General features: G+C 48.9%; 1 protein-coding gene across 1 annotated transcript in view; it reads left to right on the forward strand.

The window, feature by feature from the left end:
• Nucleotides 1-1,890: 1,890 nt before the first annotated feature.
• The window catches only part of DRC1 (dynein regulatory complex subunit 1), a 35,057-nt gene continuing 20,790 nt past the window's right edge, over nt 1,891-16,157 (forward strand). Inside the window, 7 exon segments of the mRNA XM_030944802.1 lie at nt 1,891-2,197; nt 4,711-4,804; nt 7,333-7,448; nt 11,365-11,548; nt 12,460-12,508; nt 12,511-12,596; nt 15,454-15,540. Coding sequence (XP_030800662.1) covers nt 1,908-2,197; nt 4,711-4,804; nt 7,333-7,448; nt 11,365-11,548; nt 12,460-12,508; nt 12,511-12,596; nt 15,454-15,540 — 906 coding nt within the window. The 5' untranslated portion in view covers nt 1,891-1,907.

Raw genomic sequence — 16,157 nt, forward strand, 5'->3', positions numbered from 1 at the left:
TTTCCTCATCCTTTGGGATCGGGGTTGGGAAAGGGATTGGGGTGGGGTGGATCAGGCTGAAATTCCCGGATTTTTCCCTTCTTTTCCCATCTCAGGATTCCTGGAGGGAATAATTCGGATCGCTGCGTCCCGGAGCAACCTGAGAGGAGTCAGGATATCCAAAAATCCGGGATTTTCCATAAATTATCCCCTGGAATATTCCCACTCCTTGACCCCAGATCAGCCCCACCAGGGCTGCGAAATTCCCTGGAAAAAAAAAGAACATTCCAGGAAGGGGAAAAAAAGCAGGAATCGGGGAAGAAGAGGTGGAAATTTTTCCCCAAATTTGGGCCCATCCTGGGAATCCTGGCAGGGCCTCACCCTCCCCCCTTCCCTTCCCTCCCCCTCCATCCCATCCCATTCCCAACCTCCCTCGATTTCCATGGAAACTGCGCATCCCAATTCCATGGCAACCCCCCGTGGCAACAGGCAGCTCCCACATCCCGGAGGAGGAGGAGGAGGAGGAGGAGGAGGAAGGAGAGGAGCCGGGAATGCTGAGCCTGGCGGGTTCCGTGCCCTGCCTTAATCCACGGAATCCACGGAATTCCCAGCAATCCTGGGGATCGGCCGTGAGGGAGGATGGAAAAGCAAAATCCCAGGAACGGGGAGTGGGATCTCTCGTCCTGGGACAATCCAAGGGATTCTCTGGGAACCCCAGTCCAGCCAGGAATCCCTTCCCAAGATCCCACCATCCCAAGCTCCCCTTTCCCACTGGAAGCCATTCCCTGCCTCCTGCCCCTCCAGCCCTTGCCCAAATCCCAGATCCCAGCGTCTTTGGGTCGGGGAAAAGGCTCCAAGGATTCCCTGGATCCTCCCCTGATCCAGCTGCACATTCCCAGCTCTCCCAGCCTGGCACTGGATCCAGCCCCATCCCGACTCCTCCTTGAGAAGGAATTCCAGGATCCAGGTGTTTCTCTGGGAATTTGGGACTGCAGGAAGGGTCTCCCTTCCCTTTTCCATCCCCGAATTCCATAAAAATCCCTCGGGATGGATCCTGAGTGTCCCTGATCCCAGAATGGTTTGGGACAGGATCCATGGACCTTCAATCCCATGATCCCAGGGACACTTCCCACCATCCCAGGGTGATCCAAATCCACCCTTGGACACTGCCAGGGATCCAGGGATTCTCTGGGAATCCCAGCCCAGCCAGGAATCCCTTCCCAAGATCCCACCATCCCAAGCTCCCCTTTCCCAGGGAATTCCCTCCATTCCAGCTCTCCCAGCCTGGCGTTGGATCCAGCCCCATCCCGATTCCTCCTTGAGAAGGAATTTTGGGATCCAGGGGCTTCATTGGGAATTTGGGACTGCAGGAAGGGTCTCCCTTCCCTTTTCCATCCCCGAATTCCATAAAAACCCCTCGGGATGGATCCTGAACGTCCTTGATCCCAGAATCCGGGAATTTTTTGGATGGCATCCATGGATTTAAAATCCCTTTCCATTCCCATCCCGATCCCAGGGTGTTCCAACCTTTTCCTTGGACATTCCCAGGGATTCTCTGGGAATTCCATCCCAGCCCCTCTCCGCATTCCAACCCCGTTCCCAGCTCCCGGATCCCGGCGGGAAGGAGCGGGAGGAGCAGCTCTCCTGGTGCCTTTTTCCCGCTGTTTCCCACGAAAAAAGCGCCGGGAAAATTTGGAAAATTTTGGACCGGGGGGGGTGGGGGCCATGATGCTCCCGCCGTTGCCAAGCAACGGGAAGGGCCACCGCGCAAGCGCAGCAACGTCCCGGCGATGACTCACGCGTTGCTTGGCAACGAGGGACGCTCAGGGTGCGCGCATGCGCAGTGAGCGCCGCGCACCGGCCGTTGCCGGGGTAACGCGAGCCGCGCATGCGCAGTAACGGGCGCGCACCTGCGCCCAGGTGTGCTCATGGAGCCCGGGGAGGACGGGGCGGGCCCAGGCCCGAGCCTGGAGCTCGCGGAGCTCGAGCCCGAGCCTGAACTCGATCCCAAACTCCATCCCAAGCCGGGTCCCGGTCCCGATCCCGGTGCTGGTCCCGGTCCCGATGCCGTTCCCGGTCCCGATCTCGATTCCGGTCCCGATGCCGATGCCGTTGCCGATGCCGGTGCCGTTGCCGATGTCGGTGCCGATGCCGGCGCGGACTGGGAGCGGCAGCAGCGAATCGCCGCCCGCCGGAGCCGCATCGATGTCCGGCGCCGGTGAGGAGCGGGCGGCCGGGCCCCGTTCCCGGTTCGCCAGAGGAGGGAGGCGGTGCTGGGGGATCCCCACCCCAAACTGGGCCGGAGAGCAGGAGCCGACCCCAAAGCCGGGCTCGGAACCGGAACCGGGGCTCAGAACTGGAACTGGGACTCGGGATCTGTCCCAAACCCAACCCAGGGGATCAGGACCATTCCCAGGGCTCCAAACCCATCCCAAATCCATTCCCAGGGCTCAGGAACCTTCCCAGGGCTCCAAACCCATCCCAAATCCATTCCCAGGCCTCAGGAACCTTCCCAGGGCTCCAAACCCATCCCAAATGCATTCCCAGGGCTCAGGATCCATCCCAAACCCAATCCCAGGTTCAGGATCCATCCCAAATGCATTCCCAGGGCTCAGGATCCATCCCAAACCCAATCCCAGGTTCAGGATCCATCCCAAACCCAATCCCAGGGCTCAGGACCATTCCCAGGGCTCCAAACCCATCCCAAACCCAATCCCAGGCTCAGGGTCCATCCCAAACCCAATCCCAGGGCTCAGGATCCATCCCAATCCCAATCCCAGGTTTAGGATCCACCCCAAAGGCTCAGGATCCATCCCAATCCCAATCCCAGGCTCAGGATCCATCCCAAACCCAATCCCAGGCTCAGGGTCCATCCCAAACCCAATCCCAGGGCTCAGGATCCATCCCAATCCCAATCCCAGGTTTAGGATCCACCCCAAAGGCTCAGGATCCATCCCAATCCCAATCCCAGGCTCAGGATCCATCCCAATCCCAATCCCAGGCTCAGGACCCACCCCAAAGGCTCAGGATCCATCCCAATCCCAATCCCAGAGCTCTGGACCATTCCCAAATCCCAGAACATTCCCAAATTGGGGGCTGAGAGGGACCCAGGAGTGTCCCTAAAGTGGCCCTGGGCTGGGGCCTCCCCCCGATCCCAAACATTCCCAAACATTCCCAAACAATTCCCAGGGGGAGGCAGGAGCTCGGGGATCCCCCTGGGAGGAGATTCCCGATCCCAGGGATCACCATTCCCGATCCCAGGGATCACCATTCCCAGTCCCAGGATCACCTTCCCATCACCATCCACCCAATCACCATCTACCCAGATCACCATTCCCATCCAGGATCACCATTCCCGATCCCAGGGATCACCATTCCCAGTCCCAGGGATCACCATTCCCGATCCCAGGGATCACCATTCCCAGTCCCAGCGGATCCCAAAGTTGAGGACATCCCTGGCTCCAGGACAATCCCGTTCCCAGGACAAATCCCCATTCCCACACCCCGGATCCATCCCGGGATCCACCTGGGATCCTTTGCCCAGAGGATTTTCCCTGGGATCGAACTGGATCCCATGGATTCCCCGTCCCAGTCGGATCCCACTGGGATGGATCCAGCAGCTGGGGCTGGGTCGGGATCCCGCTTTTCCCGCTGTTTTTAGGGAAAATTGGGATGGAAAGCAGCGTTTCCCCCCAGCCTGACCCACACACAGCGAGGTGCCTGCGGATCCTATTCCCAACAGGAATTCCCAATCCGTGGAATCCCATTTGTCACCCTGCCGGGCTCCTCCTCCTTCCCTTCCCGATCCCAAATCCTTACCCGATCCCACCTGGGACTGATCCCACTGGAAGGATCCCACTGGGATCATCCCAAACCCTTTCCTGATCCCACATGGGACTGATCCCACTGGAATATCCTGAGTGGGAAGGATCCCACCAGGATCATCCCAAATCCTTTCCTGATCCCACCTGAGACTGATCCCACTGGAAGGATCCCACCAGGATCATCCCAAATCCTGTCCCAATCCCACCTGGGATTGATCCCCTGGAATATCTGGTGCGGGAAGAGGAACCCACCAGGATCATCCCAAATCCATTCCTGATCCCACCTGGGATTGATCCCCTGGAATATCTGAGTGGGAAGAGGAACCCACCAGGATCATCCCAAATCCATTCCTGATCCCACCTGGGACTGATCCCACTGGAAGGATCCCACCGGGATCGTCCCAAATCCTTTCCTGATCCCACCTGGGATTGATCCCACTGGAAGGATCCCACCGGGATCATCCCAAACCCTTTCCTGATCCCAAGGAACCGATGGGATTGGATCCAGGCCCTTTCCAAGCATCGGGAAGAGGCTGGAGTGGATATTAAATTATTAAATATTATAAATATATATATAAAAATATATTAAAATTTATATTAAATTCAAAAGTATTATATTATATTATATTATATTATATTATATTATATTATATTATATTATATTATATTATATTATATTATATTATATTATATTATATTATATTATATTATATTATATTATATTATATTATATTATATTATATTATATTATATTATATTATATTATATTATATTATATTATATATAGTTTTTTATATACATCTGTATTAAGTAAATTAAATTTGTATTGATAGCTACTATTATTATTATTATTATTATTATTATTATTTTTTATTATATTCCCAACTTTTCCATGTTTTGCTCCCAGGGAAGCGCTTGGAGAGAAGGTGGAGCAGGAAGAGGAGGAGGAGGAGGAGGAAGAGAAGAGGAAGAGCCTGAAGCTGATCGAGGAGACCGAGAGGGTGAGGAAGGATTGGGAATTTCTTCTTGGATCCCTCCTTCTCTCTGGTTTTCCTCCTTTTTGGGCCAAAACCAGGAGAAAAACTCCAGAGTGGGAATTTGGGCCAGATCCTTGAAATCCAGTGGGAATTTCCTCTTGGATCCTTCCTTATCCCTGATTTTCCTCCTTTGGTGTCCAAAGATGGGAGAGATGAAGAAAAATGGGAGAAGAAACCCCTAGGAGTGGGATTTTGGGATCCAATGGGAGTCTCCTCTAGGATCCATCCTGGTTCCATTTTTTCCTCCTTGGTGTCCCATTGATGGGGCAAAAATCCAGGGGAGAAACTCCCCAGGACTGGGATTTGGGATCCAGTGGGAATCTCCTCTTGGATCCTTCCTTGTCCCTTGTTTTCCTCCTTTTGGGGACCAAAAAACCAAGGAGAGAAACTCCATTGAGTCCCTCCCCTAATTTGCCTCAGTCCTTAAAAAGAAATCTAGTAAATTTTGCTTCTTTCCTTATCCCTGATTTTCCTCCTTGGTGTCCCTTTGATGGGACAAGAAACAGGGAAAGAAACTCCCCAGGAGTGGGATTTGGGATCCGATGGGAATCTCCTCTAGGATCCATCCTGGTTCCATGTTTTCCTCCTTGGTGTCCCCTTGATGGGGCAAAAAACCGGGAACTTGGACCGGATCCTTGAAATCCAATGGGAATCTCCTCTTGGATCCTTCCTTATCCCTGATTTTCCTCCTTTTGGGGCCAAAAACCAGGAGAGAAACTCCCAAGGAGTGGGATTTGGGATCTGATCGGAATCTCCTCTTGAATCCCTCCTTATCCCTTATTTTCCTTCTTGGTTTCTCCTTGACGGGACAAAAAAAATGGGAGAAGAACATCTTAGGAGCGGGATTTTGGATCCGATGGGAATTTCCTCTTGGATCCCTCCTTGTTCCATGTTTTCCTCCTTGGTGTCCCATTGATGGGCCAAAAACCGGGAGAGAAACTCCCCAAGAGTGGGATTTAGGATCCAATGGGAATTTCCTCTTGGATCCCTCCTTGTTCCCTGGTTTTCCTCCTTTATGGACCAAAATCCGAGAGAGAAACTCCCCAGGACCGGGATTTGGGATCCAGTGGGAATCTCCTCTTGAATCCCTTCTTATCCATGGTTTTTCTCCTTTTGGGCCAAAAACCGGGAGAGAAAGTCCAGAGCGGGAATTTGGGCCAGATCCTCAAAATCCAGTGGGAATTTCTTCTTGGATCCTTCCTTATCCCTTGTTTTCCTCCTTTTGGGGCCAAAAACCAGGAGAGATAAGACGAAAAAATGGGAGAAGAGCACCTTAGGAGCGGGATTTTGGATCCAGTGGGAATCTCCTCTTGGATCCCTCGTTGTTCCATTTTTTCCTTCTTGGTGTCCCATTGGTGGGACAAAAATGGGAGAGAAACTCCCCAGGACCGGGATTTGGGATCTGATGGGAATTTCCTCTTGGATCCCTCCTTGTTCCATGTTTTCCTCCTTTATGGACCAAAAACCAGGAGAGAAACTCCCCAGGACTGGGATTTGGGATCCAGTGGGAATCTCCTCTTGGATCCCTCCGTATTCCTTGTTTTCCTCCTTTATGGACCAAAAACCAGGAGAGAAACTCCAGAGTGGGAATTTGGGCCAGATCCTCGAAATCCAGTGGGAATCTCCTCTTGGATCCTTCCTTATCCCTGGTTTTCCTCCTTTTGGGGCCAAAAACCAGGAGAGATGAGATGAAAAAATGGGAGAAGAGCACCTTAGGACCGGGATTTGGGATCCGATGGGAATCTCCTCTTGGATCCCTCGTTGTTCCATTTTTTCCCTCTTGGTGTCCCCTTGGTGGGACAAAAATCCAGGAGAAATTCCTGGTCTGGGATTGGGGCCGATCCCTGGTGCTGGGAATGGTTGGATTCCGAGGGGTTTTCCAACCTTAAATGGGGATTCTGGGATGGATTGGGATTCTGGGATGGGTCTGGGATTCCGGGATGGGATTCTGGGATGGGATTCCAGGATGGGATTATGGGATTCTGGGATGGGATTCCTGGATGAAATTCTGGGATGGGATTCTGGGATGGGATTATGGGATGGGATTATGGGATGGGATTCTGGGAAGGGATCCTGGAATTATGGGATGGGATTCCTGCATGGGATTCCAGGATGGGATTATGGGATGGGATTCTGGGAAGGGATTCTGGAATTATGGGATGGGATTCCTGGATGGGATTATGGGATGGGATTCTGGGATGGGATTATGGGACAGGATTCCAGCATGGGATTCTGGGATGCGATGGGATTATGGGATAGGATTCCTGGATGAAATTCTGGGATGGGATTCTGGGATGGGATTATGGGATGAGATGGGATTCAGGGAAGGGATTCAGGCAAGTGATTTAGGGGAAAAAAAGGGATTTGGGGATCTTTTAGGGACTGGGATTTGACCGGGATCCTTGGACTTGGATTCCCACCCAGCCCACAGACGGGAAGGATCCGGGATTTTTGCATTCCAAGCCCAAATTCCCGGGATGTCCCTTCCCCAGCAGGCCCTGGCCAAGCTGCTTTTCCACGGGACGCAGCTGCTGACCAACGTCCAGGTGGAATCCGACCTCCGGGAATCGCGGCGGCGGGAAAAGGAGAGGCAGGAAAAGCGGAGGAGGTAAGCGGGGAGGAGCCGGGGATTTTGGGAATTCTGCTGGATTCCCGTGGAAAATTCCAGCCCGTGACGAGGTCCCAAATCCCACCTGGCCCAGGTGGCTTGAGGGAGTTTCCCGGAGGTTTCTTGGAGGGCTGGAGATGGAATTTGGGAATGGGCTGGAGGGGCAGGAGGCAGGGAATGGCTTCCCAGTGGGAAAGGGGAGCTTGGGATGGTGGGATCTTGGGAAGGAATTCCTGGCTGGGCTGGGATTCCCAGAGAATCCCTGGGAGTGTCCAAGGGTGGATTTGGAGCACCCTGGGATGGTGGGGTGGGAATGGGATGGGATTGAAGGTCCATGGATCCCATCCCAAACCATTCCGGGATTCTGGAACACTCAGGATCCATCCCGAGGGATTTTTATGGAATTTGCCGATGGAAAAGGGAAGGGAGACCCTTCCTGGAGTCCTGAATTCCCAGTGAAGCCCCTGGATCCCAAAATTCCTTCTCAAGGAGGAATCGGGATGGGGCTGGATCCAGTGCCAGGCTGGCAGAGCTGGGAATGTGCAGCTGGATCAGGGGAGGATCCAGGGAATCCTTGGAGCCGCTTCCCGATCCCCAAGGAGGGCAGGAGAGCTGGGATTTGGGCATTTGGGCTGGAGGGGCAGGAGGCAGGGAATGGCTTCCAGTGGGAAAGGGGAGCTTGGGATGGTGGGATCTTGGGAAGGGATTCCTGGCTGGGCTGGGATTCCCAGAGAATCCCTGGATCCCTGGCAGTGTCCAAGGAGAGGTTGGAGCAGCCTGGGATGGTGGGAAGTGTCCCTGGGATGGGATTGAAGGTCCACGGATCCCATCCCAAACCATCCTGGATTTCCTGTTTGGAATCCCTCAGCACATTCCAGGAGAGGCTCTGCCCCTCCTGCTCTGGCATTGGAATTTTTCCTGCTGGGATTTTCCAAAGGTTTTCCAGCCTCTGGCATTCCCTGATCCCCACCAGGATCGTTCCTGGCCGGGCCCGTCCTGCTTTTCCATCAGGAAACGGCAAATCCGTGCTCCCGGGATTCGGGGAAGGGATTCAGGGAAGGGATTTAGGGAAGGGATTTTAGGGAAGGGATTAATGGAAGGGATTTAGGGAATGGATTTAGGAAAGGGATTCAGGGGAGGGATTTAGGGAAGGAAAGGGATTTTAGGGAGGGGATCTGGGGAAGGGATTTAAGAAGGGATTTAGGGAATGAATTTAGGGAAGGGATTTTAGGGAAAGGATTCATGGAAGGGATTTAGGGAAGGGATTTTAGGAAGGGATTTAGGGAAGGGATTTTAGGAAGGGATTTAGGGAAGGAAAGGAATTCGGAGAAAGAAAGGGATTCAGGGAAGGGATTTAGAGAATGGATTTAGGGAAGGGATTTTCGGGAGGAGATTTAGGGAAGAGATTTAGGGAAGGAATTTAGGGAAGGAATTTAGGGAATGGATTTAGGGAAGGGATTTTAGGGAGGGGATCTGGGGAAGGGATTTAAGAAGGGATTTAGGGAATGGATTTAGGGAAGGGATTTTGGGAAAGGATTTATGAAAGGGATTTAGGGAAGGAAAGGGATTTAGGGAAGGAAAGGGATTTAGGAAGGGATTTAGGGAATGGAGCAATGGAAGGAATTTAGGGAATGGATTTAGGAAAGGGATTTAGGGAAAGGATTTTGGGAAACAATTGAGGGAAGGGATTTAGAGAATGGATTAGGGAAGGGATTTTAGGGAAGGGATTTAGGGAAGGAAAGGAATTCAGGGAAAGAAAGGGATTCAGGGAAGGGATTTAGGGAAGGGATTTTAGGGAAGGGATCTGGGGAAGGGATTTAAGAAGGGATTTAGGAAAGGGATTTAGGGAATGGAACAAGGGAAGGAATTTAGGGAAGGAATTCATGGAAGGGATTTAGGGAAGGGATTCTAGGGAGGGAATTCAGGGAAGAGATTTAGGAAAGGGATTCAGGGAAGGGATTTAGGGAATGGATCTAGGGGAAGGGATTTTAGGGAGGAGATCTAGGGAAGGAAAGGGATTTTAGGGAGGGGATCTGGGGAAGGGATTTAAGAAGGGATTTAGGGAATGGATTTAGGGAAGGGATTTTGGGAAAGGATTTATGAAAGGGATTTAGGGAAGGAAAGGGATTTAGGGACGGAAAGGGATTTAGGAAGGGATTTAGGGAATGGAGCAATGGAAGGAATTTAGGGAAGGAATTCATGGAAGGCATTTAGGGAATGGATTTAGGAAAGAGATTTAGGAAAGGGATTTAGGGAAAGAATTCAGGGAAGGGATTTAGAGAATGGATTCAGGGCATGGAATCAGGAAAGAGATTCAGGGAAGGGATTCAGGGAATGGGTTTAGGGAAAGGATTTAGGGAAGGGATTCAGGGAAGGGATTTAGAGAAGGAATTTTGGGAAGGGAAGGGATTGAGAGAAGGGATTTAGGGAAGGAATTTCATGGAAAGGATTTAGGGAAGGGATTTAGGGAAGGAAATAGATTTAGGGAAGGGATTCAAGGATGAGATTCAGGGAATGGATTTAGGAAAGCGTTTTAGGGAAGGGATCTAGGGAATGGAATCGGGAAAGGGATTTAGGGAAGGGATTCATGGAAGGGGTTTAGGGAAGGAAAGGAATTTTAGGGAAGGGATTTAGGAAAGGGATTTTGGGAAGGGATTCAGGGAAGAGATTCAGGGAAGAGATTTAGGGAAGGAAAGGGATTTAGGGAAGGGATTCAGGGAAGCAATTAATGGAAGGGATTTAGGGAATGAATTTAGGAAAGGATTTTAGGGAAGGGATTCAAAGAATGGATTATAGGAAAGGGTTTTAGGGAAGGGATTTAGGGAAAAGATTTAGGGAAGGGAAGGGATTCAGGGAAGGGATTTAGGGGAGAGATTTAGGGAAGGGATTCAGGGAGAGGATTTAGGAAAGGAAAGGGATTTGGGGAAGGGATTTAGGGAAGGAAAGGAATTCAGGGAGGGAAAGGGATTCAGGGAAGGGATTCAGGGAAGGAAAGGGATTTTAGGGAGGGGATTCAGGCAAGGGAAGGATTTTAGGGAGGGGATTTAGGGAAGGAAAGGGATTTAGGGAAGGGATTCGGGGAAGGGATTTTGGGAAAGGATTTTTGGGAAGGGATTCAGGGAAGGAAAGGTATTTTAGGGAAGGGATTTAGGAAGGGAAGCGATTTAGGAAGGGATTCAGGGAATGGAACAAGGGAAGGAATTTAGGGAAGGAATTCATGGAAGGGATTCATGGAAGGGATTTAGGGAAGGGATTTTAGGGAGGGGATTTAGGGAAGGAAAGGAATTCAGAGAAGAGATTTAGGGACGGGATTTAGGAAAGGGATTCATGGAAGGGATTTAGGGAAGGAAAGGATTTCAGGAAAAGAAAGGGATTCAGGGAAGGGGTTTAGAGAAGGAAAGGGATTTTAGGGAAGGGATTTCAGGGAGGAGATCTAGGGAAGAGATTTAGGGAAGGGATTCGTGGAAGGGATTCCGAGAAGAAATTTAGGGAAGAGATTTAGGGAAGGGATTTAGGGAAGGAAAGGGATTTTAGGGAAGGTGTTTAGGGAAGTGATTTTAGGAAGGGATTTAGGGAAAGAAAGGGATTCAGGGAAGGGATTTAGGGAAGGGATTCGTGGAAGGGATTCAGAGAAGAAATTTAGGGAAGAGATTCAGGGAAGGGATTTAGGGAAGGGATTTAGGGAAGGAAAGGCATTTTAGGGAAGGGATTCAGGGAAGGGATTCATGGAAGGGATTTCATGGAAAGGATTTAGGGAAGGAAGGGAATTTTAGGGAAGGGATTTAGGGAAGGAAAGGCATTTTAGGGAAGGGATTCAGGGAAGGGATTCATGGAAGGGATTCAGGGAAGGGAAGAACCCCAGGTCTGGAGTAATCCCAGCCCTGTCCCAGCTCCCTGATTCCCAGCCTTCCCGCAGGTTGGAGAAGCTGGAGGCAGACGCCAGGCACGGCACGGAGAAGTTGGAGGAGATCAACTCCAAGTGGGCCCTGGTGGGGGACGTGAAGATCCCGCAGGAGCTGTGGGAGGTGCTGGAGCAGCAGCGGGAGGAGTGCGAGCAGCTCCTGGCGGGGAAGAACCGGCTCATCCGGGAGCTCCAGGAGGTATTTTGGGAATTCTCGGAGCTGCTCCCGGGGCTGGAGGGCCTCGGGTGTGGATCCAGGAGGGGAGAGCTGGGAATGTGCAGCCGGATCAGGGCAGGATCCAGGGAATCCTTGGAGCCGCTTCCCGATCCCCAAGGGGCTCCAGGAGAGCTGGGATTTGGGCAAGGGCTGGAGGGGCAGGAGGCAGGGAATGGCTTCCAGTGGGAAAGGGGAGCTTGGGATGGTGGGATCTTGGGAAGGGATTCCTGGCTGGACTGGGATTCCCAGAGAATCCCTGGGAGCATCCAAGGGTGGATTTGGATCACCCTGGGATGGTGGGAAGTGTCCCTGGAATGGAATTGAAGGTCCATGGATCCCATCCCAAACCATTCCGGGATTCTGGGATCAAGGACACTCAGGATGCATCCCGAGGGATTTTTATGGAATTTGGGGATGGAAAAGGGAAGGGAGACCCTTCCTGGAGTCCTGAATTCCCAGTGAAGCCCCTGGATCCTGAAATTCCTTCTCAAGGAGGAATCGGGATGGGGCTGGATCCAGTGCCAGGCTGGGAGAGCTGGGAATGTGCAGCTGGATCAGGGGAGGATCCAGGGAATCCTTGGAGCCTTTTCCAGAGGGAAAGGAGAGCTGGGATCTGGGATTTGGGCAATGGGCTGGAGGGGCAGGAGGCAGGGAATGGCTTCCCGTGGGAAAGGGGAGCTTGGGGTGGTGGGATCTTGGGAAGGGATTCCCAGAGAATCCCTGGCAGCGTCCCAGGAAAGGTTGGATCACCCTGTGATCGGGATTGGACGATTCTTAAGTTCCCTTCCCACCCAATCCGTGATCATTCCACGTCCTGCCCTTTCCCTGAGGGTTCCCTGAGGATCCCCACTAATCCCAGGCTCCTTTTCCCTGGTTTTCCCTGGTTTTTCCAGGAGCTGAAGGCCAGGGACGCGCAGTACGAGCAGACCCTGAGGGAGCAGGCGGGGCCACCCAGGTGCTCCTGGAGAGGATGGAAGAGCAAACCAGGAACATGCTCAGATCCTACCGGCACCACCTCCGGCGCATCGAGGTACCCAAACCCCGGGGAAAACGGGAAAAACGGGAAAAACGGGAAAAGTGCTTTGTTTTCCGTATTTTGGGGAAAATTAATCTACAAACACCAGAGGTTTATGTCCAAAAAGGAGAGAGGAGTCTCCTTTTTGCTTTATTCTTTTATATATTTCATATATTTGCTTAATATATATATATTCTTTTATATATTTTCTATATTCGCTTTATATATATATATATTCTTTTATATATTTTCTATATTTGCTATATATAGATATAAATTCTTTTATATATTTTATATATTTTATATATTTTATATATAATATTAAATATATATAGTATTAAATATTTTATATAATTACTTTATATATATAAATTCTTTTCCATATTTCCTTTCTATATATTTGTAAATTCTTTTTTATATTTGATATATTTCCTTTATATGTATATCAAAATTCCTTTATATATTTTATATATTTGCTTTTTACCTATATATAAAAATTTTTTATATATACCATATATTTGCTTTAAATATATATATAAATTCTTTTATATATTTTATATATTTGCTTTATATATATTTATAAAAATTATTTTATATATTTGATATATTTCCTTTACATATATACATTCTTTTATTTATTTTATATATTTGCTTTAAATATATATATTCTTTTTTATATTTTATATATTTACTTTATATAAATATAAAGTCTTTTATATATTTTATATATTTCCTTTAAATATATATATAAATTCTTTTATATATTTTATATATTTCCTTTATATATATATAAAAAACTTCTTTTATATATTTTATATATTTTCTTAAATATGTATATCAATTCTTTTATACATTTTATATATTTACTTTATATATGTATATAAATTCTTTTATATATTTGTTTTATATATATATAGAAATTCTTTTATATATTTTATGTTTTTGCTTTATATATATATAAACTCTTTTATATATTTTATATATTTCCTTTATATATATATATAAATTCTTTTATATATTTTACGTATTTCCTTTATTGGAATAAAGGGAGAGGCCATGGGGCATTCCCCTGGGATCTTTCCAATTTTTCGAGGATGCAACCTCCCTTTTTATCCCAATTTCCTTCCCTTTTTATCCCAATTACTTCCTTCCCTTTTTATCCCAATTTCCTTCCTTTTATCCCAATTTCCTTCCTTTTATCCCAATTTCCTCCCTTTTTATCCCAATTTCCTCCCTTTTTATCCCAATTATTTCCTTCCCTTTTTATCCCAATTTCCTTCCCTTTTATCCCAATTTCCTTCCTTTTATCCCAATTTCCTCCCTTTTTATCCCAATTTCCTCCCTTTTTATCCCAATTTCCTCCCTTTTTATCCCAATTATTTCCTTCCCTTTTTATCCCAATTTCCTTCCCTTTTTATCCCAATTTCCCAGCTACATTTCCCTTCTCTCTTTCCCCATTTCTGAGGCACTTGAGAGGTTCAGACTTCCCAAAACTCCTGATCCCAAAGATTTCCCTCTAATGTACAGCCCTCCCTTTAATTTTTAATTTTTACTGAATTTAGGGGTTTTTCCCATTTCTGAGGCACTTGAGAAGTTCAGACTTCCCAAAAACTCCTGAGATTTTCCCTCTGATGTACAACCCTCCCTTTAATTTTTAATTTTTACTGAATTTAGGATTTTTTTCCCATTTCTGAGGTTCTTGAGAGGTTCAGACTTCCCAAAACTCCTAATCCCAAAGATTTCCCTCTGATGTTTAATGCTCCCTTTTAATTTTTAATTCTTACTGAATTTGGGATTTTTTTCCCATTTCTGAGGTACTTGAGAAGTTCAGACTTCCCAAAACTCCTGAGATTTTCCCTCTAATGTACAACCCTCCCTTTTAATTTTTAATTTTTACTGAATTTAGGATTTTTTCCCATTTCTGAGGCACTTGAGAGGTTCAGACTTCCCAAAAACGCCTGATCTCAAAGATGTCCCTCTAATGTTTAACTCTCCCTTTTAATTTTTAATTTTTACTGAATTTAGGAGTTTTCCCCATTGTTTCTGTCATCTTTCAATGTCCAGTTTCATTTACCAGCAAACCCCAGAGTTTATTTGTAAAAGCAAATCTCATTTTCCCATCCATCCATCCATCCATCCATCCATCCATCCATCCATCCATCCATCCATCCATCCATCCATCCATCCATCCCTCATCCATCCATCCATCCATCCATCCATCCATCCATCCATCCATCCATCCATCCATCCATCCATCCATCCATCCATCCATCCATCCATCCATCCATCCATCCATCCCTCCATCCATCCATCCATCATCCATCCATCCCTCCATCCATCCATCCATCCATCCATCCCTCCATCCATCCATCCATCCATCCATCCCTCCATCCATCCATCCATCCGTCCATCCGTCCATCCATCCATCCATCCCTCATCCATCCATCCATCCATCCATCCATCCGTCCATCCATCCATCCGTCCATCCGTCCATCCATCCATCATCCATCCATCCATCCATCCATCCATCCATCCATCCATCCATCCATCCATCCATCCATCCATCCACCCATCCATCCACCCACCCATCCATCCATCCATCCATCCATCCACCCACCCATCCATCCATCCATCCGTGGGATCTTTCCCATTTTTTCTCTTATCTCCCCTTGCTGGTTTTATCTCCCAGCAGACCCAGAGCTGGTTTGGGAAGGCAAATCACTCTTCTCAGGAGCTTTTGGGTAAAAAAGCTCGGAGTTGTGGCTGAAATCTGGGCGGGTGAGGTTGTTGGAATCCGGAGTTGGGAATGCGTCGCTGCCCGGCTGTTCCCGTTCCCTGGGATCCCGGTGTGGAATTCCCGATTTTTCCGCAGAAAACCTTCGAGGAGGAGCGGCGGGAGATGCTGGCGAGCAACCGGGAGAGGTGGAACGAGGCCATGCGGGCCCACAACGAGCAGGAGGTGAATCCCGTGGGAGATTTGGGAATCGCTGAGGGTGGGAAAATTCCCTCTGGGATCGCTGAGTCCAACCATTCCCATTCCCCCAAAATTCCCAAATCCACGTGGATTTCAATCCCACTGGGAATGGGGACTCCACCCTGCCCTGGGCAGCACTTCCAGGGGCTGGAAAACCCATTCCAGGTGGGAATTGTTCCCGATTTCCCGCTTATCCTGTGGGAGTGGAGGCAGATCCCACCTGGATCCGACTTTTCCGGGAATTCCAGAGTGGGAAAGTTCCCTTTGGGATCGCTGAGTCCAAACATTCCCAGCCCCCCAAAATTCCCAAATCCACGTGGATTTCAATCCCGTCGGGAATGGGGACTCCACCCTGCCCTGGGCAGCTCTTCCAGGGGCTGGAAAACCCATTCCAGGTGGGAATTGTTCCCAATTTCCACCTAAACTTCCCCTGTTGCTTTCCTGCTTATCCTGTGGGAGTGGAGGCAGATCCCACCTGGATCCGACTTTTCCAGGAATTCCCGAGTGGGAAAGTTCCCTTTGGAATCACCATATCCAACCATTCCCAGCCCCCAAAATTCCCAAATCCACGTGGATTTCAATCCCACTGGGAATGGGGACTC

This window comes from Camarhynchus parvulus, chromosome 3 (genome assembly GCF_901933205.1).
Source record: "Camarhynchus parvulus chromosome 3, STF_HiC, whole genome shotgun sequence".
NCBI lineage: Eukaryota > Metazoa > Chordata > Aves > Passeriformes > Thraupidae > Camarhynchus > Camarhynchus parvulus.